We start from the raw sequence: 26,862 nt of genomic DNA, 5'->3' as shown, positions 1-26,862 counted from the left end.
GATTGTTTTAAAGCACTCAGGCTGTCTGAATGACGATCATTCCCAGAACTGTGTAATCACAGCATCTACAATCAAGACTCAACCTGTAAAACTTGGACCAGAGGGAAAATGCTTGGGTCAGGGCTACCACATGCTCTTCTCAAACCAGCACATGCTGGTACAGTGAATGATCAGTGATGCACATGGTGCAAGATTAATTTGTTTCTCACAAAATTAAAACAAACCAGGCAGGCAGTAAGTGACAGCTGACTTCCCAAGTGATTGCCTGCATTTTGACAAGATGCTCCATCCACATGCATGCATTAAAAGCATTTCTTAGATTTGAGTGCTCCAATACACATGCAGTAAATATATTATGTGAATAGCTGAGGCAGAAAAAGGAAGACAATGATTAATTGTGGATTATTGAAAAAGATTTTCTAAACTGGGACCACAGTCAGGTATAATCTCTCTTGTGGGCTGAATTAACTTCCATGCCATATGAACCCGAGTTTTGGCTGCAGTGAGGCTCCTTAGGAAAATAAGGAGATGGAAATGGACTTTGTCTCTTCTGCAGGTTTGAGCTCACCTATAAACCTTTTCCCCTTATTTGTCCTTCCTGATCTGCAGTTGAACTGGGACAATTCCTGGGCCTATCTTCTTGAACTTCACCTCCTTTCCACTGAAACACAGTGTCACTGGGGGCCAATCTGGGAGCAAAGCAGCTTGCACCCCCTCCTTTTGGAAGACTTTACTTTCATCTCCTTTATGTTTCTTGTCATCTTTAACCTCTTTCCCAGGTTTCTATTCTTCAAAATACATGAAGAACTACTTATTACTAGTTTTTAATGAGCTCTTAAATGTTTCATTGATCACAATCAGTTCAGTTTTTAATTTACTGTGAATCTTTCCAGCAACAATGAAGGTGGTGGTGAAGTAAAACAGAGACTTTAAGATTCTTATAAGAACCTTATTCTTCTTCATACCCTCAATTCAGCTGCTATAAATCACTCCTCTTAGTAAACCACAGTGCTGGGAATAGGCTCTCTGGACATTTTGCTTTAGCCTCTGGAGGGTGCAGCAGCAAGGGATGGGGTAGGAGTGTGATGTCTTTGCACTGAGATAATTGCTGAAGTCTCTCAGGTGTCTGATGGAGGAGTTCTGCCACATATGGATGTAGAAAGGAAATCTCAACAGGACCCACTGAGTGGACCAGTGGACTGGGGCTTTTTCTAATACTTTGCTGCAGTAGAAATAGCTCCTTCCCTGGGATTATCTAGGATTTTTGCCAAGTTGCCTCGCTATTTACCCATACCTGTAAACTGTCCTGACCCCTGGCATCATCACACACATTGAGTATGTTCAATAGCTAATTCTGCATTAAGGGTCTGTAACTTCTCTGCCTTTGCTGATGAGGGAATGAGGCTGATGCTGTAGCTCTAAGGATTGTTAATGACATCTCTTGAACCAGAGAGGTCTTGTGTCCTGTGATATAAAATTAAGAAATGTCAAAGAGTAAAATATATTTTACTTCAAGTGTGAAAAAGAAACAGATGAGGCCAAAATTTCAAAGACTGGGTGATACGGAAAGAGTTGGAACACTTAACAATCAGTGACTTTAAATCTTGCTGTCAACAGGTATTAGCAAATTGTACTGATTTAATTCTCTTCCAAGGCTCATTACCATCCAAACGCTACAGGATACAAAGCCTGTGTACATAAAAACATTTTTAATAATTTGAAAAAAATATGCAGGTGTTACACTTCATTATAATTGCACTTTTCAACTGAAAAATGGTGATATCTGGGCCAGAGGTGGCCTGCAGAATCTACAAGTCTATCATTGCTGCAATCTAGCTGTTTATGCAGTGTACTGACAGATAACCACATATTGATTTCCATGGAATGCCACATAATCTAGACAAATACTTGAGTGAGGAGAGAAGCAGCTGCTGCCACATTTTTCTCAGCTGTTGCACTGTGGTATTCTGAGTCCTCAGACCAAGTCCTGTGGTCTGACTTGGTGAATTTAGATTTAGAAAGTCAGATAGCTGAAACATGGTGGGGAGGTGGTCCGTTCTGGCTCATTTCTAGCCTTAAGAAACACACCTGAGCTGCAGACTTGATTTACTTTTTCCAAGTTCCCAACACATCAGCACTTGCCACCTCAGCAAGGCTGAAGTTTAGCTATGTCCAAGTTTAGCCTCTGTCCAAGCTCTGTCCTAAAGAGCTGATAAGATTGGCAGCCTTACCTCCATGAGCTGACATTTTGACCAGAATGTCACCATAGCTGATAATAAAAAGAGTTATTAGACCTAAAGGAAAGGAGCCAGAGCAATTGGCAACTTTTGACATTTTAATTCCATTGATATTCACTTAAGCAAGATGTTTCCAGCTTGTCAGAAACTTGCAAGTCTTCAGAAACTAGGGAGAAACAGTAGTGTGCACAGAGAGTGTTTGAAGTGCTGCTAAGTAATTGGCAAGTTTTTTGTAAATATCACAACAAATCAGAGATAAACCACTTTTCTCTGTGATAGATGAGCACCAGGGAGAACATTTTGGTCCTAAGCCTAGAGATGCTTCTTACCACTTATAAAATACTGCTGCTCTGGATAAAAACAGGCTTTGGGGTAGCGAGTAGAAGAAGAAGCATATCCCACACTAAGGCAAGTTTGAAGATTTGTCTTCTTATCATTAAACTCTGCCATTAGATGTGCAAATGGTGGCCTGCCTGCTCTCCCCAGACTACTAAGCACAAAATGGCTCTTGCTACTTAACTTTTACACAAGAAAATGCATATCAATTAAATAGGTCCCTCAGCAGGCAAATGTGTAAAAACTTAATCCCATACTCACCTTTTTTGATTGTGTGATGAAATGGATAATTTCACATTCAGCTGATAGATAAAGATGTCTTCCTGGGAAGATTTTTATGGCTGCGCCCAACTGAATATGTTGCTTTCTAGAAATCTATCCTTGTAAGGAGAGATATGCTTCCATCCTAGTCTAGGATGAAGAGATTTTAAAGCACAGTAATTTAAGATGTATCCAGGTTGATTTTCTATTTTGAGTGCAGTTTGCTTGCTTCACTGTGATATTTTTCATTTTTACTTTGACATTCCAAGATATTTGATATGCCTTTTCATAATCAGACTTTTGTCGTTGGTATGGTTTTTTTAAAATACTCAACTCTGGATTAAGTGCACATTTGCTTTTTTTGACAAAGATGACAAGGCTGTACCACCATCTCTTCTCAACTTTAGTCTTAGATCACAATAATCCAAACTTAGGTGCTCAGAAGGCATAGTAGTAATAATGACTACTAACAGTTTTCCCTCTGGACAATGTCTTTAGGTACACAGGATAGACAAAACTATCTGCTGAAGGCAATAATTACATGAGCTAAGCATCTGCTTGCTAAAACCAGCCAATTTTTTCTATAATTTGCTTTTCATGTGAGAACACTGAGTGAATCTTCAGGAGATGATGAAAGGAAACACCTTAACTGGTAACAGCTGACACAACCTCAGCAATAGTTCACCCTCCACACGCATTCCTCCTATTTTCACACTGGGGCATTTATATCTAAAAGTACATTTCAAATCACATATCTAGGAGAGGAAAACAGTATTGAATAATGAAAAGAACACCCCATAGAATATGTCTGGTTGCTCTTCACGGTGAGTTAACTGTTTCAGTACAACTCGAAATTCTTCATCTTTTTTCAGCTCAACTTTATGCACTATGAGATATTTTATTTACATTACCCACCTGCTCCTAACTCCCTCTAGTCTCACATCAGATGCTCTGAAATTCCAGTCTCCTGGCTTGTATGCTAATCTTCTACAAGATGCACTCCTTCAGGAATACTCTGTGTTTATAAAGCAAACCCTTTCACAATATTTTCCTAAGGTGTTCAAAAGAGGGGGAAAATTACACCCAGCACAAGAAACTTAAATTGATGCAAGACACAATTCATTTGATGAAATCTCTACACTGTATTCAGAGGGGCTACTCAGATGGAGACACCTGGTCTAATGACCCTAGGTCTACATTACAGCTAAGTGAAGACCTTGCTTTCTCTGAGCTCTGCCAGAGCAGAAGCAAATGTGCAACCATGTTTGTCTGTGCAGCCACAGCTAAAGACCGACAGGCCTAATTCTGGTTATGCTAGAAATTATCTCGTTGGAGTTTTGCCAGAAGAGAATGAAGTTTGCCATGTTCAGAGACTTATAGTGATCATTTCCAGCAAGACAAAGAGAGAATGAGATAAGCCTGAAGGATTAGGTAATACATACAAGCACTTACCTGATTTTCTTTTAGTACTTATGCATCTTTGGAGTGCCCCAGCAGCTAGGGAAAAGTCCTGCAAAATGGCTCCCAGGAGATGAAATAGCAGCCAGAAAAGAATAAGAACTGGGTGCCAACAGTGGCAAGAAAAGCCAAGAGTAGAGATGGCATACCTGGCTCTCCTCAGAGAAGGCAAGTGCACTTCAATCAAAGTGAATACTTACCATAGTTAGGGGTGGCATTTCTCATTGGATACAGATGCAGCCAGAGCAGGCTGTATATTAAAAATTGACCTATAATACCCTGAAGATGCAGCTCTGTGCACCACAGTAGCCAAGATAACACCTCACTTTCCCATCAGTGGAATGACAACCTCCTTTTTGAAGACGCTGGAGGTAAAAAAAGAACCCACAAGAATTAGAGGTGTTTAATGATCTTCTCTTTTTGCCGCTTATTTTGAATCTGGAGGGTCAGAGCACATACTGGTGATAAAATGTGATGTTTAATGGCCCTTACTAACTATATGTACATTTAAAGAAAACTGAAGTCTTTTAATGAGTCAATTTCTGATCCCAGTTCAATTATCTCAGTCCAGAAATGTAATAATGTGCTTAAAAATATTTAATATATAAAAAAAGCCCCAAATTCACTAAAGAGAAATTAACAACTCATATATTTTTCTCCTGGAAAATAATAAGTTGCCAGAGAAATATTGAAATTTGGCACAAGCCTAGTTTTCTCTTGTTCAGCTCTAGAATAAAAGTATAGCAGCTTAACAGACATATGCATGAAATATATTTTTCTTCTTGCCCAACCTTCCACCAAATGTCTGAACTTACTTTTTTTCCGTGGAGCTGGTAGCATTTTTGAAGATGGTATTCCTTGAAAGCTCCCTACCCTAAAACTTCTGCCTCCAGTTTATAATAACTTGGAATATGAAGAAACTGAAGTAGGAAGGAACTGCTGGGACTGTGATTGCTTGCTAAGTAACTTTTCTAAAGTACTCTTTGGCATCTAAATTAAGAACAAAGATGACAACCACCCTCACTTTATTTTTTGTTCATTGCTGTATAACCAAGATTTTTCTTATTTTCTTTTTAAGCATTTTTTGTGCTAAAAAATGAAGTGAAAGGGAGCAGAAAACACACTAGCTCACATATCTTCTACCTATATGCATTCAGGAAACATTTTCTTCTATTTAAAAAACTAGAAAGCAACTATATTGTGGATGATCAGGAAAGCCATCAGTAATTACAAATGAACTGGATTCAGCTGAATAGGGCACATGAAAGCAAACATTTGATACTCCCAGTTATATTTTCCCCCTAGAAATTCAGGAATCGGGGCATTGGAAAGCTGTGAATGAGGTGGTAGCATGCCCTGCTGAGCTCCTCCTCCAAGACATAGTAGGACAAGGGTTAAAGTTCTTGGCCCACCCGTTCCAAGTATGTGCAGGTCACCCTCAGGTGTCCATTTAAATCCACTTCACTAAATTGGAGCACATCTGTTTACAGTCACTGGCCTCAGCTCTGCTGATGGATCTGAGCTCAATCTTAATCTGTGGCTCATTAAAAATGGTGTGATTTGGACTGAAATTCTATTTTGGATTCTTTTAGCCCCAAAATAATTTGTGTCTCAAAATTAATTTATGCCTCAAACACTTGAGACTAAAAAGAAAAGAATTTTTTTTCTGTACCAGGGCCTTTCATGTGAAGCTAAAAAGGAATTCTGACCTTTTTCTTGTGAAGAATACTTTTTTCAAGATCTGCAAGGACTCCTCCTGCATCTGTGGTGACCTCAGAAGTTATCTGAAGCAATGCAATAGCAAGATTAGAAGTGTAATATCTTCTGTTCAGCAAGTAATTTCCAAACATGCCATTTGTATGCTGATACTAATGAGAGTAAATATCACATATAAGCCAGGAGTTTCAGAACCATAGATAAATTCATAGGTAGCGTTTATGCTATTTGAAAAAAATATTAGGCTCTCAGCACATCTGAGACTAATGCAATTACAGTCTAAGAGGATTTTTGTAACAAAATTTTGTGTTAAAATAAATTAGTGCCTTAAATTAGATTGCAACTATATTTACTTCAGATTCAACAGCAAAATAATGATTTAGAGAATTTGTTTTATTAACTTCAGGCGTAGAAAACCAGTTTCTTTCTGCTAATCTAAGGTAGGACCTCCTTTGATTTCTATTAATAAACTACGGATACAAAACCATGTTCTGTGGATGTAAGCATGTTTTTGAAGTGCCCATTCTAGCATATTTTTCTGATATTACAAATATTTATCAGCTTCTGTTTCAAGTGTCCTTGGAGCTCCCTTTCGGACTGAAGAGTCACCAAATCAATTCATATGGCTCAAACGACACATACCATATTCTCCAAGCTACTGGGACTCAAGCAGCAGCCAGAACACGTGGGGATACACTGTGGCTGAACAGGTAAAATTCTTCCATCCTCTTGCAGCACCAACAGAGCAAAAAGAAAGCTCGGGTCTGGAATTAACGTGTAACATAAATCCTTTGGGTGAAGGGAGGAAATTTTTCTGATTTATCAACATGGGCAAGGCTGCTTGGTAGTCACTGTATTTATTCAGTACCAAAGCTCAGAACATTCCTTTCTGTTTTGATCTACTTCAGATTAGTGAAACATTGACAGCTTTGAGAGAAACAGCACAATACTACATGGGCTTGGACCCTTTTGCCTTTGATCCCTCGATAGCCGTGCTCGACGGGGTTTCTCAACAGAGCGTTTTGTAGATTCGGAGCTTGTGTGTACCTCAGTAAGTAAAACTGGCCCATACAACGCTGCTGACAATTGGTTTATAGTGTCATAACCCACAGCAGTAAAAGCCCAATTATATTTTGAAAAATTTAAGAAGATTTGTTTCTACCATCCAAGTTTAATGGTTATTTATAAGCGGTCATATTATTGTGGCGGGTTCTTTTCTAAGCATGTTTTGGAAAAGCTCATTAAGAGCTTAAAGAATATATATCCTTTTAAAAGTACACAGAAGCTAAAGTGCTTCTTACAGACTTGATTTAAAAAGCAGACAGAAAGCAATTCCTGAGGAGAAAAATAAAAGATAAAAAAACTCCATCTATTCCAGTAACAAAACTGTATTGTGTGGAATAAAACCTCAGCAGAACAAAACAGGGAACGAGACATACCAGTTGGTAAAAGCAGTATTTATAGATCAACACAGGAGTACATGAAACTGTCATAAACTGTCTCAGAGAAATTGTTAAGGATTGTGCTAAAACTGGACATTTTTGGGACAAAAATTTGTCAGATTTAGGGAACAATTACTAATTGATTCAATTGGACAAGCACAATACACACATTACTCCTGTGGAACATTCTTCCTGTGAAGATACTGCAGTCCTTAAAAATGGACACGAGTGGGTAGAAATAAACCCACACAGTTTCAGCGCTTAAAATAGTTACTAAGATAGCAATTTGTCAGTCTGACTGAAACCACCAATAGGGAAATGGATAAACTTCTTCTCCTAATATAATTTGAATTGAATATGCTTTGAATTTTATTGACTTAAAAGTACCTTTCTTTTTGAAAATGAGTTTCATTTTGAAATGCAGCTTTTGAAAGACCTTTTATTTTTTATAAGATAGGAATTTGACTTGGAGAGATTCAGAGTGAGCTTTCCAGGACTGTTCCACCTGAAAGGTGACATGGGTTTCACTCACTCTGAGCAGAAGCAAATAGGAGAGAATAGCTAAGAGCCATAATTTACCTTCCCTCCTACTGAGGCTTCAGCTGGTGCCCTTGGGAAACTGGAAGGAAGCATCAGGTTATTCACTCACAATTTCTAATACTGATATGGGTGGATAGCAGCAGTCACGTCTGCCTTATGATAAATTTACCTGAAGACAAATTTACCCAGTTTTCTGAAAAAAAAAACAAAAACAAAAAACCACCCAATGTCTTTCCCATCATAACAATTTCTCACAGAGAAAAGCCTAATTACTACCTAACAGTCCAATTACTGGTTTTGCATCCATGTGGCACACCCAGTGCTGTGATGGCTGTGATGGCGACAGCTGCCAGGCAGACTCCAGGATGAGTTATGCCTCCAGAAAGATAATCCTAATGATTGTCATATGACAGGATTAAAGACACTTACATAAACACATTTACAGGCACTCCCACTGAAATATGTTTATGATTTCAAAGCAAGCCTAGTTAACTTACAGACTGAAATAAACTTCCCAATGCTAATGTGATGGGAATTGACATCCAGAGTTTTTGAGAAGCCATATAGTAGCAAAGAAACATCAAGCTAGAAGTTACAAAACCCATTATGTATATAGTAGAACAATTCATTTCAAACCTATTATTCCTGATTAATGACAATTCTGAAGTGGAAAGCCTATACAACCTATGCAGGAATCTGGTTCAGGGGCTGCACTTCCAGAAGAAAACATTTGCAAATACTGGCAAATCTGAAGACTGCAGCTGTTGACAGGACCTTTAATTTAATTCTGTGATTTAAAATTTTTTTTGTAAAAGTAATTTATTCCATCTTTTCTAGCAACAACATCAGATCCTACATGGAGCTACTACAGAAGTCTGGGACTCACCTCCAGCAAAAAACTATTAAATCCTATACATCTTGTATCTGGCCATCTTAGGATATGGCATGTTATGTATTTATCATTATGTATTTGATAAGATGACTTTATCTCATCCCACTTGGGTCTAAACCCAAAATTAATATAGTAATTCTCTGCATAAATACTGCATATTTTATATTCACAAGCAGAACTGAAATGTAGGTCACGGTAAATTGAAGAAGAATTTGAAGAAAACCAACCATGAGCTTTTAGCAGGTTGGGTTTAAAAATGCCTAGTGTTTTCAGATAAAATATTCTTTTGACTAAACAATTGTTTGAAGAGGTACATTCCTGCTTCTGTGACTGAAAACCATGTTTTTATTTCTCAGCATTTTCCTTTAGCTACATTTTTGGGAGGTGAATAAGAAATTAAAATCAGTCACTTTGGATGGGTGAGAGAAGTAGAGCATATTTGCTTCAGGTGTACTTCTGTAGTTCAAGTGCATTTCCATATTTTCAGGTACTAGTAGTAGGTGTAGTACACATCCACTCATGTCAACATTTCTCTTTTCTCATTTAATCTTCTGTACTTGGTCTTCAATGCCAAAACCAAGGGAACCCACATCTACTACTGTGAGTTGTTTTTTCTTACTCCACAGAGATAGGAAGTGGTGGAAACATTCATGGTTCCTTTCCTAAGAAGAAAATGGTGGTGACAAATGTTCTTTATGCCACGTTCTTGAGCTTCGAAGTTTCCTGATTCCTATTAATTAAAGTACCTTATTTCAGAACATCTTTGAGTAGAGGATTAGGTTTCCATGCTTCTTTTGTATGTCATTAATATAATGCTAAGAAATAAAAGCTTTTTCAAACTTGGAGAAAATTTCTGCATGAATAAAGATGACCTGTTGAGATAAACAAAATGTATGGTTACCTAATGGCAGGGGAGGTGAAGGAAGGCAATTTTTGCTTGCTTTTTATCCTCAAAGAGCAGATTCTGCATGTTGTGCTTTCAGGATTCTTCAGGAATATGGACTGTACACTAACTGGAACAAATCTGAAGATAATGTTGGATCTTCTAGAAAGAAATCCACATTCTGGCTTTTTGGCAATCTCTACCATGCTCCTAGGTATGAAACCATCCTTAGGCAATTATTAATTTCCTTGCATAGGACAATGGGCCTGAAATTGCCATTATTCATTAGCTGAAGCTGAAAATTCATTAAACACTTGAAAGAGATAGATGAGGTGCAAGTTCAGTATTGCCATGTAGGATTTCACATCTTTAGTCACACTACTTAATTATGAACAGTTCATTCAAAGATAAGGGGTGACAAGTGATGTATAGACTAAAGACCTCCCTGGCTAAACACAGTTATGGCCTGTCCCTGCTGCCTGCCTTCTCTGCACTGTTCACTGTTGGACAAGCTAGTGCTCCAGACCCTAAACATTCCAGTGTTTTCCTCAGTAGTAGCAAAGACATGAGACAGTTGCTGAAACTCTACAATTGATAGCAAAATGCAGGACTGTAAGGCTCAGCATCACCCTTTAAGTGGATGTGCAGTAGAACTCCAGGGATGCATCTGGTCCAGCTGAGCATCTTGCTGGTTCCAGAGAAGCTGCAGCTCTGCAGGCGGTGATACCCACGCCACTTGTGAACCAGTTCCTGGAATACTGTTCTTTTCTTCCTATCTCTAATTGATGTTGTTGCTGCCAAGGCAGGGTTTAATGATCTATCTGAGCATTAACTACAGTTTTCATGCTTGCATGGCAAGTTAAACCAAAATGGGGGTAGTTCAGGAGCTGGTTTGTGGAAGCACAGCAGACATCCTTGGAATGGGGATGACAAAGTCCACCAGTGAGGTGGAAGGCCAAGTGAAGTGCTATCAGCTAGTGAGGTAGCTGCCCAACCTCTATGAGCCATTTTAAGGTTGTCAGAGCCATAAAGTTAGGATAACCACTGTCTATTACCATGAGGACACTCTTTCACAAGTTTTACAACCAAAACATCAGACAATGCCAGGGGATGCAATTTGACAGATCAGTTGTACTTAGACATGACTAAATCCTTTAAAGAAGTTGTTCTGAAAGCTGGAGACTCAATACTCAATTTGCAAATCCATAGCTTCAAGCTAATGTCAGTAATTCAGATAATTAGTCTTGCTGAATTAAATGGGAAGAGTTGTGCATGCATGAGTAGCAGTAGAGGATGAGGTGCTTATTTTGTGTTATCAAATACATGCCACTCATGACAATGAGCAAATGGCTTTCACAGCATTTGGGTATTAAACACCTTCATCTGCATTTATTAATAACTGGGAAAAATATTTACCTTGTGAATTTGCTCCCCCTATTTATCTTCACATATTGTTTTATCACTTTAACACAAGTAAATCTGGACCCTTCTTTGCTGACTTTTCTGACACATCTTGTATGTTGCCACCTACAAGTTTTATCTCCTTGCTTTTTCTACACAGCAGAGATACAAAGGCAATACCTTAGCAAAGGCAAAACCAAATAATAGTGTTAAACTAAAGAGAACTTCAAGTATGTCTATTCTGGTCATGGGAGTGGAATTACAGGTCTCAGGGCATAGGACCTTTGCTTCTGCTGCAATTGGATAGCAGTATTTATTACTAGTTTCTGACTACTGCAAGTTTTTTAAGGTTAAAAACACCCCCAAAACCCTAAGCCATGCAAATACCAGAGTTCCCTGAGGTAAGAGAGAACAGAGTTCCTCTGAGAGAGGGGGAACAGACAGAGAGGAAGAGGAGTTACAGGAAGCTGGAGTCAGGTTTGTCTCTGTATAGATGTTAACTGGATGGATGCAGAAAATCCACCAGGAAGCCTGATTTTCCAACTCATTCCTGACTAATGTGTACAGGGTGACTAAAATCAACAGAACAACAGAAATCAGGATATCCAGGTATCTCATGGTTGATTCTAGCTCCAGCAGCAGCTTTTTGCCAGGCAAGGTCCTTACAGTATACCCCTGCCATGGGAGTGGAAGTCAGTCATGCTGGAAGTCCTTCCTCAGAGCACTTGCTTATTCCCTCAGCTTCTTGTACCCCTAATTTTCCCAGTTTTAGAAGAATCAAACTGCCTTTGCAATCTCTCCTACTCTGTCAAGTTGAATGGAAAACAGCCCACAAGTTACAAAAGTACTGTGGCTAGACATAAGGGATAAACATACCTACTAAGGCAGCATGGTTGTAGGAGCCTTGCTTTGTTCAGGAAACAAAGGAGGGATTCATTGTAGTCAGATATGACAGGAGACTTAAGAAAACCTGTCATTTCAATAATAATTGACAAAAAAAAATAATACTCCATGTCTTTCTTTTAATGAGAAAAGCAAGTAATTCTGAACACAGCAAATAGAGAAATCTGTAGAATTCAAGTAACCTATGTATAACCTACTTTACAAATGTTGAGTATGGGATAAGTACTAAGATACAGTTTTCTATAAACTCAGCAGGTGAGTATATAGAGGTAATGATGAAGAACCATTTATTTTATTATCCGAAATAGTTTCTTCAAACAGAACAGTGGCAACTGGTAGTCCATGGAAGTTCTACACACTTCACCACTGCTGCAGTTCATGTGATTGAATCTGGGCCCCGATGATTTGAATGCATAAACCTTTTGAGTTTGCATCACACTACTGCTGCTCCTTGCTTTACCTTTGGTCATCTGTTGTCTTAATTTAAACTAGAGTAGCTGAGACAAAATACACATCTAAGCTACATCTGCTGCTGGCTGCCAACAAGAATGAGCTGTGTTCAAAGCAATTTATATTGGCTAATTAAGTATCTAAACCACCCACCTGAGGCAGGTGCATTGCCATAACCTCTTCATGTAGAGTGCGAAATAAATTGTTAGTGTTTTGCATCATCCATAGGAAAAAAATGAGCTCAGTAGTTAAAATTTAGACATAGAAAGTTATCCAAAACCCAAAAAGTTCAGTCAGGAAATAAGCAGTCTTTGTAATAGTCTGTGACTATTACGTTATGTAAACAAACATCAGTAATTACTGTTCTGCCTCGAAGACTGTTGAAGAGATATGTACTTCAAACAATGTTACATCAAACCTGCAGAGCCTACTTTCCACCAGCTGCAAGAAAAGAGGAACAATTCCTTCTGTGAGAGACGAGTGGTATCAAGGTGGTTATCTGTAAAGGTGATCAACATAAGGCAACACAGCAAACACCTGCTCCCTTTGAGCCCAAGCCACATCCCACTGCAGCACTAGGCAGGCTGAGAGGTGCAGCTGACTGCCTTAGAGATAGAACAAGTACTCATTGAGATTCGTAATGCAAATTTAACCACCACCTCCCAAGGGGAGAAAGCTTTCCCAGTGTCAATCCAGACAGGGACAGGGAAGGAAGAAGGGACAGACTGATGAATTTCAGCCCTCTAGGGTCAATCCCTAAAAGCTTCTTGCTCTATGAGGCTTTGCAGGATAGTCAGCTTGGAGTGACACTTCCTATTCAGCTCCTTATTCCTGGTCATAGCAGCCACTGCTAAGGTGATTTCATGCCAGTCCCTGTTTCCATGGCACAAATGAATAAGCATGTGAAATCCTATCTGAATAATTCAACTATGTCCTGCTTGTGATTGAAAGCTGCTGTGCAGCAGGGAGCTCACTCAAGGAAGGCTTAAAAAGCATCCTTACAACTGCTGTCAATACGATTATCATAAATCCAACTGTGCAAGGTGCAATGAGAAAGCAGTTATTGTGACATCTTCAAAATGAAGGTAGGACTATCTAAGGGCAAGAAAACAACCACAGAAAGAAAGTGGCTAAAAAGACAACCGTGGATGGTGGTGGTGGCTGCTTAGCACTGAAAAATAACTGATCTGGTATTTATTTAGAAGAATGATTTAAAAACATATTATTTGTAACTTCAAATTGGCTTTGGTTAAACAAAGGACTGAGAACTATAAAGTGCTGCTTCCTCTTGGTGTCTGTGTTGAGTATTTATGGTGCTACCCTTGCTGTGGTGTTCAGGCAGGAGACACAGTGCTGAAAGATCCACCACAAACTTCCTGGTGGCTTGGGACTTATACATCCCACTGTGGGCAGGATGTAGTCTGAATTTTGCTATGGTACCTCATAAAGAAATTACATTATAGCAAGCTACATGTGCTGACTTTTGGTTTTTAATTTAGAAGACTTGCAGAGGAAGAGACTATTTAAAACATTTCAATAATGAACTTAAGAGGAACAAAATTTTAAAAATCCCATGCTTTCTCATATATCTCATATATATTTGTAACAATTACTTTCTGCTAAGTGTACAAACAATTCAATATTATACTTTGTGGATAACAGAAATATTTTTTTCTACAAATAAGAAAATTACCTCCCTTTTTGTTATTCAGGATTATACGACCTTTCTCAACCTCTCTGCCTGAATCTATTTTCATTCTCTTAATAATTGCCAGAGGGTTAGATCTAGCCCAAGTACAGCTACAGGTACTGCTTATGGCAATCAAAGATTACTCTATACCTCACTAAAATGTCCAGGCTCCTTGATCTATCAAGTCAACTGTATCAGGAACAGCATATGCAGCAGCAATTACAAAATAAGAGAATTATAAAAAAATGTCCCTTCTCTTAAAATTATAGATCTTGTAGTTCAGGCATGCTAGTCTGAAACCAGAAATGGAAGCTGAAGGATTTTGAGAGAATTGCTCATCAGCTGGGTCCCTCTTTCCCACAGTGAAAGCTTTGAAGTTCCATTATTAGTGGGAGCAGTGACAACTGAGGACAGGATCTTATTTGACAGAATCTTCCTTTTCAGGTCTTAACTAACCTGTAAAATCACATGCTGGAAATGGAGGGGCAGTTACCAATGCATGATGAAAATTTACTCGCACCCTCCTAAAATCACCTTCTGAAAGAACTATTAATAAGTTAGTAGAGATTAACACAGAAGAAGATTTCATCACCTGCATTGTAGCCAGTTGATAGAAGAAATGAGTCTCAGGAGAACCAGGAATAGATAACTGTATTTGTCTCAGAAGCTCACTAGACAGCCTGGGCAAACCAGGTTTTCTCTGAATCTTTTTCAAATTGAACTAATCTTCCCTGAAATCTGCTACATTGAGACTGCTGTTAATACTAGTCCAGAAAGGGAACTCTCAGAGAAATGTTTTGAAATTGTCAGTTCTGGTTCTGAGCAAAGATTGAAAGTAGTTCATCTGTGTCAGTAAGTTGGCTGGCAAAAACTGGATATGTCCTTTGCATTTGACCCTGGTACAAGTGATGTGTCTTCTTGTACAAGTCCTGCAGCATCAGGACTCAATCAATTTAGAGAGTTGATCTTACCACCCCCTAAAATTGGACATCCTGAAATGTGTGTGCCTCAGGCTCACAGAAAATGGCTCACAGCACCGAAGAGGACGGATGTGAATTCATTACCTTTCTAGTACGAGACCACTTGATGTGCAACAACCCTACCAATCATTGTGCCCAATGCAAATAATGAATTGTAAGTGTTTCTGTCTCACTATCTTGTGACAGGATTATTAACTTGTGACTAAACAACAGTTTTGTAGAAAGTCTCCTCGAGGGAAGGACACACATATACACATACACACATATACATATACATATACATATACATATACATATACATATACATATACATATACATATACATATACATATTAATTTTCTTCTTTTCCCCACTGCCTAGATAGCATAGCAAACAAGTGTCCTAGATGGAATGGACCAATAAGAGATTGCTAAACTGTGAGCTCTAGAGTTCTCCAAGCTTGCATTAATACAAGTAAATATATACCAGAGATTTTTTTCAAGCCCAGAAAAGTTGGCTGTTAAGATGACTTAGCAGTTCACAGTGAAAACATGGATTTACAAAAAAAGGTTGGAAAGTGTCATCGAATTGCAAGACAATAATGAGGTCTGAGGTTTTTCCAGCATGTATGGACGTCCTGCTAATTTGGTATGGCAGTGCAAGACTGTGCCTCCAGAAATAATTTACAATAGCAGTTGTACAGGTACTTATTTCATCAGCAGAAACACTGGAGGGTGATGAATCCATGCACAGATTGCATAGGTAAAATAGAACGATCATTACAATAGACAGATACAATAATAGGCTAGCAGTGTCTCCTTTGAGAGTGTAGCTTAATTTTTCAGTTTCATCTCTTATCTGGGCTCAATGTTACTGAATAAGGTTTGAGTAATTTCAAGAAAATCAGAATTATTATTTTTTCAGTTGGTTTTATGTATTTACCTTAAATGTACAGTTTTATACATTTTTTAATATTACATCTTTTTAGAAATTACAAAATCATATTTTATCTTGAATGTCGAGCTGCAATTTTTTACAGCAGATCCTGTTGTTTTGTCTTTGCTTTTAGGAGGAATGATCACAGGTCCTAGTGGACACTCACCTTATTCACCAGCAGAAGGACAATTAAAAATTTCAGCCCACAAATATTCATGCATGGATATACATGTCACTTAAACTCCAGTTGAAAGTTGAATGAAGAGAGGCTACTTGTACTTTTACTTACTTATGCATAGATAACTACCTGAATAACTTGAATTCCCTTTCATGTTCTAGTAGAGATGCTTTTCAGCACGAGCCCTCAACTTTGTTGCTGTACTTGGCACGCTTACAGAAAAAATCCTTTCTTTAAGCACATTCAAAGGAGATCAGGTCAGTCAAAAGGATATGAAATTAATTTAAATCTGCAAAATGGCTTATTGAAACAGCCTTACTTGAAACTGCAGCTACCACCAGTGACTGGACAGTTTCATCTTGTCCCACAAAGCCTAGATTGTTTGAATTAAATCCACTGGCCTTTTCTTCCTCTGCATAGTACCATCATAACTGTGAGAGAAAGAGATTCTTCTAAAAGAGCCTCAAATTTCTAAAACTACACGGGATGGCTCAAGAATTTCTTCTTGCAAGATGACATCAGTCCTGGAAGTTATTCAACATATCATTGAATAAAGCCCAAGTCTCAGTGTTAACACCTTCTGTAAAGCTCAAAACACCTCTCAAGTCAGCCAATAATCAGCCTAAATCAGTTGATTACCATCATGCCTAGTGACAAGAGTTAGTAATGAACTGCATGTATTTTTCTCATTTAGCAATTTGGACAAGTGCTTTAGTCAATTTTTGAGCTGGTATCCACTAGAAACTTTGGCAGACAAACACATTTCACATTCAGAGGTTAATGTTGATATGTCTGGGAAAAAAACAGAGGAAAAGGAAAGTGCAGCTCCTTGGTAACTGTAGAAACAGTTAAATAACATAGTAAAACCCCAAATAAAGGTCATAATTTGCAACAGAAATACTCCCTGAGCTTCTCCTCAAAAAAGGAGAGCAAGTCTTTATTCAGTGGAAACACATCTTCCTGAACACATTGGAAAGAAATATGGCTTGGGAAAGTAAAAACTGAATCAAAAAATAAGCCTGCCTCCTTCCAGGAGAGCAAAGCATCCATGGGAATGAGTGAGTTTGGCTGGGAAGAGCTCATGTCTGGCAGATGCAGTCTGGAGCTGGGGCACAAAGAAGCGTAGAATAGGCGAGGAGGGGAAGTGTCTGCATGAGGCAGCTGGAAATGAAGTGGAAGCACAGACTGATCTTTCAGATTTAGTTTCAATAGAACTACAGCAATTTCCTTGCATTTCCTTGGAATTGACTTTCATGAGTATTTGCGCCAGTGTGTCTGTTCTTGGATGCTGCAGATGAACTCTTTAATTTGTGGTTTGTGGGGCAAGTGACTGTGAGATAACAACCAAGTGTCCAGGCAGCTCATGCAAAAAGGTGCAGTGGGCAGGGGGGCAGCAAGGAGAAAAGATGAAGTGTGTCATGTGCAGGTGGAACGGAATGGGGATCATAGAAAAGATTGTGATTCGGATCCTGTTGTCTGGGAATTGGAAACTCATGTAGCCTCAAGACACAGAAGAAACTAAGTAGGAAAAATTAATGAACCAAAAATATGGGAAAATATTTCTCTTTCAAAAAATAAAATGTCTGGATTTTGTGCTCTTACCTTTTCCATCTCTGTGCCTTTAAAACCTTCTCACTTCAAAGACCTTGCACACAAAGAATTCTTTCCCAGGAAATAAGTTTTGTATGCTGTTCCTGTAAAAGACATCCTTTCTCCTCTCTCTTGAGACCTTGAGACTTGCTTTTTTTTAATTTTTTTTTTCTTTTGGCTTAAGGCTGTCATGGGGAAGAACAAGTGATTTAGTCACTCAGCAGAGTATTTACCATTACAAAAGCCATGATAACAGTGTGGTGTCACTGTGCTGCTTCATTCCTTAGATAGGGTTAGTGTAAGGAGGTAAGCCTGCTGAAAAGAAACCACACAGGAGACTCCAGCCTTTATCCAAAAAAGGCTCAGGTCGTGCTCTGGGATGGCACACATGGCCATGGCTATTACTCTAAATACCTCCCTTCCTGGCAGGAGGAAGCAAGAAGAAATCACAGAATCACAGGATATCCTGAGCTGGAAGGTATCCACAAGGATAATCAAGTCCAGCTTCTGGCCCTGCACAGAAGTCCAAAAATGGGAAGTGGCATCATCTGAAGGTGTACTTAATGGTGGAACCATCATGTACATGGGGAAGGGCTTTGAGGTTTTGCTTATTTGCAGGCCTGACATGGAGCAGAAACAGGCATCACCCCAGCTTGGGCAGAGGAGACTGGGGTGGGGTCAAATTTGGGGTTGTGTTTTTTAACAAGGGGCAGGGTGTTTGTGATCACCTGGTGTACATCACCACTGGCTTGGGCAGGGGAGGATGGAGCTCTGGAAAGGCAGTTCAGACACATCTGGGAGACCATGAGGTCAGAGGAAGTGGGGACCATCCACTCTTCGTTTGATCTTGTGGAATCTGTGCAGAGTCCAAGGAAACCTGTCTTACCAAGGTTTGCAGGTGTCACTGGGGAGGAGATAGCCGTGACTGGGGAATCACTCCTCCTTTCTGCTCCTGGCTGTCCCCCACCCAAAGGGTCCAATCATAAGTCAGGAAAGCCTCCCTGAAAGCATCTGAGACACAGAATTTGGGTTCTAGGAGTCTGGAGTTGAGTGGAATTGGGATCGTACACAGCACATAAGTCTGTTCAAAACAGGCTATTGCTCATGTAGTAAAAATTCTAAATAAATACTCTTTTAAAAGGCCATTTTATAACTCTTGCTATTTTCTCCTCTGGAAATCTTCAACCACCTCAAAAATCACTTCTTGAAAGAATGGTTGCAGCAAAGAGCAAACTCCTTATTTCTTCTTACACCTCCCACACAGAAGTGTCAGGAAGGTACTGCCAAAACATTTTCTACAATGACTGGCAACTTGCTTGCATGCCAAGAGAAAGGAACTTGTAAGAACATGCAAAAGTGTAATCCTGCAATTCTCTGCCTTGAAAAAGTTTTCAAGAAATGGTAATTACTTTTAATTGAGTTTGAAAATGAGAGCACTATAGTTTTAATTTTAATCTAAAGCAACTCACTCATATCTTAGTCTTCTAACTAAAACAGGAATAAGCGACAGAATGTAGCATGCACAGATAAAATTTAATTAGCAAGTCCCTGTTCATTATTCTGGACTGCCATTTGTAATCCCCATTTAGGAATTAGTCGTCCTCTTTAGGAAATTATAGTTTCTTCTGCAGTTCAAGTGTTATTATGTACAGTCTCACCATAATTTTGTCAAAAAAACTGTCTGAGGTGAAGAAAGAACCCTACACAGTGCTAATTGCTCACCAATAGAATATTCAGGCTTACCAGCCCTTTTAAAAAGTAGTTATAAAATACACCATAGATCAGTATCAACATCCTGCAAGAGCCATTTTAACTATTTCCTCCAGGTGATAAGCAGATTTCTCACAGACAGGAGAAAGAGCAGCTGACATCCAAACCTTCAGTTTTTGGTTTTTTTTAATAAAGGCAAAATATTTTATATTTCAGACCGCAATTTAAGACTGTGGTCTTAAATAATGTGCAGAGATAGGAAAGGTCTGTGCTTCACAAGTGACGGCAAAGATGTTGAGGTAAGACTCAGTGAGTCTTATGTCAATGTCTTTTGTCCAAATCTAATTTGATAGTGATGAAAAGGTGTCACTTAGTGATCTCTCTACTTGAAATGAATTTATAGTAAGACACTTGATGGACAGATGCTTAAAATAGAAATATTTTTTTATACCTGTGCCAGATTCAGCTGCATTTTTTCTGTAGATAAATGCAAAACCACTGATATCAGTTCAGACAAATAAATCAGCCCATACTGTTTCAAAGGATCAAAGGACAACAAAACCCCCACCAAACTCTTAGAATCTCTTTACCCCACCCTTTATTGGTACTATTACAATGGAAATTTCTGAAACATAATTCCCTCAATAAACCACATTTCCTTTCCAGCGAAACAGCAATCATTCTTCACACCTCCTCACACAAAGATGGTCTCAAGCACCATCAGAGGAATACACAGAGAACTAACCTCAAATTGTTCGCCTTCCAGACTGTGATCATAGTGTTGTTTCTTCTGAAAAGTCACTTCATCTTTGAACCCCCATCCAGCCCTTACATTTTTTCCACAGCTCTGAGGATCTTTGCAGCAATAGACACAAGGTCCACCGCAGGCTGGAGGAGGCACTTCTCTGAGCCATAACATATCAGGGGATGTGACTTCAACAGGATTGGTTTAGACAGACCTGTATAATACAGCTACAGGTGAAGAAAGTAAAGCAATACTGTTCTTGATGCAGGCTTACCCTTGACTTTGGAGAGGTTAAGGAGATGCTGAGACAGTTGAATACTTACAGAGCACGAGACAAAAGCAGAAAAGAGGGAACAGAGATCAGTTGCCACTTGGCTTTGGTTTGCAATCCCTCTAGTCTTGTCTGATTCCTCTGCAGTGGACACACTGAGGCATATAAAAAGAGAATTAACCATGTGAGTAACATTCTTTGTCCTGCCCTATTCAAACACCAGCTCAAGAGTTAGAGAAAACAGTGGAATTGAGAGCAGCTTGAAATTGAGGTGTAATGAAACTACTGGGCCGGTACTGATAACTTAAAAAAATCAGAAAATTAGAAGAAGAAGGAAAAAAAATATTTTCACAACTCTCTTCTCTTTTCTGCACAAGAATGTTCTGTTATTAAAATGACTAGTAATTAACTAAATGAAGAGCTCCAGGATACTAGCTAGTACTTGCTCTCTCTCAAATACCAGGGAAGAAAAAACACAGCACCCTTCTACACACAGACAGTAGCACTCATGTAAAATAGCCCCTGTTTCTGGTCTCTTACACTGAAGTGTAATGAAGAGAAAGCCCACATGGAAGGCAGGCCTGATGGAAACCTAGGAAACTCACAGGATACTCGCAGGTGTTCAGCTACATGAACAATAGGAAAGTTATTGGCTCTGAAAGTGGTCACTCTACTTTTTCTTTGTTGGTGTTTTTTGTTTTTTGTTTTTTTGTCTTCTGCACAGGATAAATTTTTAAAATGGTTTATTTTCACTTCTGGCTTATATGTCTAACTGCAGCCAGCAAATTCCAGTTCAGAAACTTACATGTGTTCAGTATTTATATGCTTCTTCACATAAGGCATCCTGTGTAGACAAGAGAAAAAATTATTCCAAGTAGATTGCCTCTCTGAAGAGCTGCTTTAAGATATTTTTACTGTACAGATCCATACATTGTTAACCATCATAGTAACAGACTTCAATGACTAGAAATTTCTCCCTATTTTTTTTCTAGCTTGCCAATTAACTGAGGCCACACTACAGAGGGAAAGATGCTGTTGCTGTTTTTTCATTCATGACCTAAGTAAACATCAGGAGGAAATCAGTCCCACCCAAACCCCACTGTCAAGTGTGTTTGTACAGGCGTCACCAATTAGGGCAGAATTGACCTGCAGAAAATGTCCAGCTCTACGTGCTGGAGAAAAATGACAAGTTGATTTGGGATCTCACAGGGATGTTTTTAAAACTGGCTGCAGATAGCCTCAATAGGTCTGTGGCATGAGCTATTTATTTTCTTTGTGAACTGAGCATTCCTGTGTCTAGCTGGGATGGAGTTAATTTCCTTCACAGCAGCCCATAGAGTGTTGAGGTTTGGATTTGTGACAATATCTCTATTTCAAGGTCTCATTTCACCTTTAGCCCCTACTCTAACCCCTTTCCCAGAAGCTGCACATCATAGAGCTGTATCTCCTACCCATCCTACCTGAGTGAAGGCTTCTCTTCTTCTCAGTGTTTCAGAGGAGGTGAATGAACACACCAACTCATTTGTGGTGCCCTTTGTAAACAGTGAGGAGGAATGTGTGGCCATATGGAATGTTGTACTGTGCTAACAGACTGGTGTGAATCCTGTTCTTAGAAGCCAATGCCTCTGACAAGAAAAAAGGCAAAACAAAGGAACTCAACAAACATGCATCCAGGATTCTGCAGATGACAGAAGCTCAAAATAAGTGACACTACTTCAAATATGCTGTGTGTAAGCACAAGGAGAGTTACCTCAGCTCCCACTGTCTGTAACTTCTCCAGTTGCACAGAGGGATTTCAGCTGTGGAGAGCATTCCTTGGAATTTTGCTGAGAGACTTGAAACTCTCAACCATGAGCAGCCCTGCTCAATTCAAGAAGCACTACCTCACATGCCATAAGTGATGATTTTAAATAGTATTTTTTGTGTTTTCTCCTTTCCTAGTGCTTATCAAAAAATTAAAAGGTGACCATGAAGACCTACAGGGACACTTTATTTACAGGAAAGAGAAAGACAAAGGACATATAAATCTAGGAGGAAAAGGTTTTAAAGAGAGGATGAGACTGGAAAATAAAAGACTCACATGAAAGATGCCAGTAGTTAATATTTCAGGGAAGGAGATGTGGCTTTGAACATTTGAGGGCAGCATGGAGAGTACTGCTAATATTTCAAAACTAGCTCATAAAATTTAAAATTATGGTGATGATGATAATAATGATAAAACAACATACTGAAAGAAGGGGATTTTAGGTAAAGACAGTCTTGGCAGCAACTATCCAATCTGAGTCATATATCATAGTAAACCATCTAATGTCACTTACATAAATTTACATTTGCTGTCTTTTGTTGCTTTTTTTTAAACAGCTGTGCCATTTCCACATTGAACTGCAATGCATAAATAAGACCCACAGACTGCAGCCAGAAAAAGATGTACAAAAGATGTCCATGTATCTTTTTAAAACAGATATTTGAGCAGAACACTTATCATATTAGTTATTTCTGGTAAATTCTAAATTATCTTAATTTTAAATATTTTGTTAATAACTGCACTAGAATTAGAAAGTAAGGATATCTTCAGTTGTATAAATCAAGTTTTCCACCATTCTACTGCTGGCTGTGCAATTTCTAACTTTTCCCTCAGATAAAGCACTTCTCTATAGTCAGCAGACAAAATTTAAATCTTACAAGTTTCCATATAAAACTGAAAATCTGTTTTGTTTTTAAAATTAGGAGAACAATATCTTGCATTTTTTTTTAACTGTATGAATAGACTCAGACTTCAAGGGAAAAAGCTTGAACCGATGCATCTAAGAGCTCAATCTAGTATTCCCTCACTTTTTTACCAGCATTCTAAAAGTTTGCTCATTCCTCGCAGTGCACAACTGCAGAACCTTAAGGTCATAAACTTGTTTTTTGACGTACTTGTGTTTTCATGCCCTGAAGACACAAATGGACACCCTTACTTGCAATTCCGCGCTTATCAGCAGGAGTCATCCCCAATGCACTTTTCAAGACACTCCTGCCACATTTTAGCATGAATACTATAACCAAATTTTACCAGCTTCCAAAACTGGAAGCCTTCTCATCTTCATTCTTTGTTGCTCATTTCCTGTAGCTGTCTTTTTTTTTTTTTTTTTTTTTTTTTTTTTTTTTTTTTTTTTTTTTTTTTTTTAAATCAGCCTAACAAGTCTTTACAAAGGCCAGACAAATGTCAGAAAAATGCAATTTAAGGAACAATGCTGCCTTGACCTGCTACGAGGAGGGAGTGCAATGGATCTTAATGGCCCTTTTCTATTTAAGATTCTGAGAGCTGTGGAGGTATAATGCAAATATTGAACTGTCCTGAATTAAATGCAGTCAGGATAATTCAAAGACAAAAACTTGTTTGCAGCTGATATAGATATTTGAAATCTTCTCAGCAGTACTTTAAAAATCTCATTACGAACTGAAATGGGTAGTTCTTGTGGTGCTACAGCAAACCCTGAATTTCTTCATTGCTACATTATGTGTGCTCTGAGTGCAGAGACAGGCTCTCCCACAGATAAAATGCAGAACAGTGTAGCATAAACAATATCCATAAATAATTATTTGCTTAGCTTATTCACTAAAAATATCACTCCTGTCTGAAATATGTAAATCTGGATATCATTCCAAACCAGGAACATTACACATAGGGCTTTGGTGAGTTCTGTAGCATTGCAAGAAAGCTGTCTCTACTTCAAATTCAGTGTTAGAACTTGACACGTAATTTTTTTGAAGGTGATGGATAAAGTAGATTGTATTTTCTTTCATCCCTTGTAATAGCTACAAATATCCCACTAAGAAGCAAAATGATGCTTTGAAATAAATTGTTGTGGTTCATGTTATGGATCTTAAAAAAAAAAAAAACAAGAAAAAAACCCTAACCTACAAAAGTACCTGTAAATAATCGAAAGTAGAGTTTTGCATTACAAAATGACCTTGTCTCACATTTTATAAGCAGCAGATTTATCTCAAAACAAAAAAATGATTCTGTCTACCATGCATGCATTCAGAACTTGCTATTATGGATATGCACTGGGAGGGATTTTTTTCTGTTTCCTTTGCCTGTATTGCTTAAGGGAGGGCTGTCAGCCAGCTGAGAAAAACAGCTGTCACTTGGGAGCCCAGTGGAACAGAATGGGGAACCTTCTGCCCTGTAGAAGATTGGCTTTTGCATATCAGCTTAAACTAAGCTCCTAATAGGGACAGAATATTCTGTGGCAATCATTGCAAATTGAGTGACATTATTAATACAAATGTTCTGCAAAGATAATGGACGGACCTGCTTATCTGTCCATAGTAATTAAAAGGCTCTAATGAAATAATATTGAAATACATTTCAATGATTTGTATGATGGAGTTCCTCACAGGAAAGTCTTTCATATAGCTTCAAGTTGCTACTCATTTTTGAAAGCTAATGCCATGATAACTTTTGGTAATATAGCTGGTGGACATTTCGATGCTGCATTAACTGTACATTTACACCTTCAAAGAAGACACCCACAAAGAGAAAAAATACAGGTCCTATCATATGAAATTGGAGACAAATGAAAACGGTGGCTATCACCCCCGCAGTGTTTTCATTTGATATAATTATTCTTTTCCAGCATTTGTATGCATTAAATAATCATCATGCTTCCCTAGCTCCCCTCCTTCCCTGGAGAGGTCCATGGATCTAACTGACACTCTTGTAGGATTTACCACGTCTACAGAATACTAAACAAAGATCTAAATAATTTCTTTCCCCTGGCATCCTAATTAGGACAGTATGAAGTTCTACACTCTCAAGTTGTAAAGTCGGTGAAAAAACTGAACAAAATCTGCTGCATTCATATCAAGATTTACTCTTTTTTTACCTCACGTAACTTTTTCACTCCATGTCAGTCAGTGCAAAATCCTGCCATAACCAAATTGCAAGTATCTCCACAGTCAGAGTGGAACCTTTTTTGTTGCTAACACATAGCAGTTTGGGTACCCAATCTCATTGTTTTGGAAACACCTGAATCTTTAAGGAAACTTGAATCTTTAATCTTGTGTGGATGGTTCATAAGTGGACCTGTGGCCGGAAACAGAAAAAGGCATTAAGATACTTGGGGAGGGGGAAGAAAATAGAATCTCAATGCCAGCAAGAACAAGCTGCTGATACAACTGATTTTAAATCTTCTTCCTAGGTGGGAGACTAACAGAAAACAGCTGAGGTTTTCACCTTGAACTGGAAAGAATACTATGACAGTGGAAAAATAATACAGAATGTACTGTGCTGATATGGAAATATGCAATAACAGCAATTAAATTAATGTCTTTCCCTACTGAAACAGCTGGTTTTTTTCCTTGATTGCAAAATATTACCTATCCAAAGACACCAGTTATGGAGAAAAAGGGACACTTCAAAGAAAATGGTTCTTAACTATCTTACAGGATAGTCTATTGCCCAGTTCCTACTGTGAATCTATGTGTGCACACACAGTGTGTCATCCTCAGGTCTCATTTAGAAATTAATGCCAACACCACTATCCGCAAATCAAATCTGTTCTTTATATTAGGCTGAAAATAAAGAATACTAAATGAAGAACTCAAATTTCCTATGAAACTTATGAACACCACTCAAAAAAGACACCAGAATAGTTCAAAATGTTGAGAACACAACGACGAAATTTTATCCATGAGTTTTTTACACCATCCTTAATATACCCCAATTTTGGAACTGTGACACTAGAAAAAGTCCTCAATTTCTAAAAAAGTTTTTCAAATCAAAATAACTTTGCACTGACATGTAAGCAGTGGTAGAATTACAGATAAGGAAAGGGCAGCTGAAGTTTGCTAACAAATATTTTTACATTGTTGAATGCTTGTAAGCTGGGTAGAGGTTTTAATTAATATCAACCTAAGATTTTGCACAACTTTTCAGTTTGATAGGGGGCACCAGGAGGAATTATGTGTGCACACAGGCCACATAGTTTGCATGCAGGTACCTGGGCCAATCTCTAGCAATATATAGCATACAGTACAAGGCCCCTCTCCATCACACTTCTATTCTTCTGATTTTACAGTCTACATCTAATATTGTGCCTCTCTTTCAAGCGAAAATTCCATTATGGGCTGATAATTACCAGTAGCATTACTACTGGAGTATTTCAGAGAAAAAAAAAAAATAAAGGGAAGTTCTAAAAACAACTCTAACCAGCAATTTATAATAATTTAAAAATTGAGATGTTTCTGACCAGCTCCTATTACAGTGACAAACT

At 38.5% G+C, this 26,862-nt stretch overlaps 1 protein-coding gene across 1 annotated transcript in view; it reads left to right on the top strand.

The window, feature by feature from the left end:
• The window catches only part of C2H3orf85 (chromosome 2 C3orf85 homolog), a 32,430-nt gene extending 23,503 nt beyond the window's left edge, over positions 1-8,927 (top strand). The window contains exons 3-5 of the mRNA XM_062510855.1: positions 6,570-6,718; positions 6,917-7,002; positions 8,828-8,927. Coding sequence (XP_062366839.1) covers positions 6,570-6,718; positions 6,917-7,002; positions 8,828-8,927 — 335 coding nt within the window. The remainder of the gene's footprint in view (positions 1-6,569; positions 6,719-6,916; positions 7,003-8,827) is intronic.
• The last annotated feature ends 17,935 nt before the right edge of the window (positions 8,928-26,862 follow it).

Source organism: Cinclus cinclus, chromosome 2 (assembly GCF_963662255.1).
Source record: "Cinclus cinclus chromosome 2, bCinCin1.1, whole genome shotgun sequence".
NCBI classification, from domain to species: domain Eukaryota; kingdom Metazoa; phylum Chordata; class Aves; order Passeriformes; family Cinclidae; genus Cinclus; species Cinclus cinclus.
Note: the sequence above shows the minus strand (reverse complement) of the source record. Positions and strands in the feature narration are given on the sequence as shown.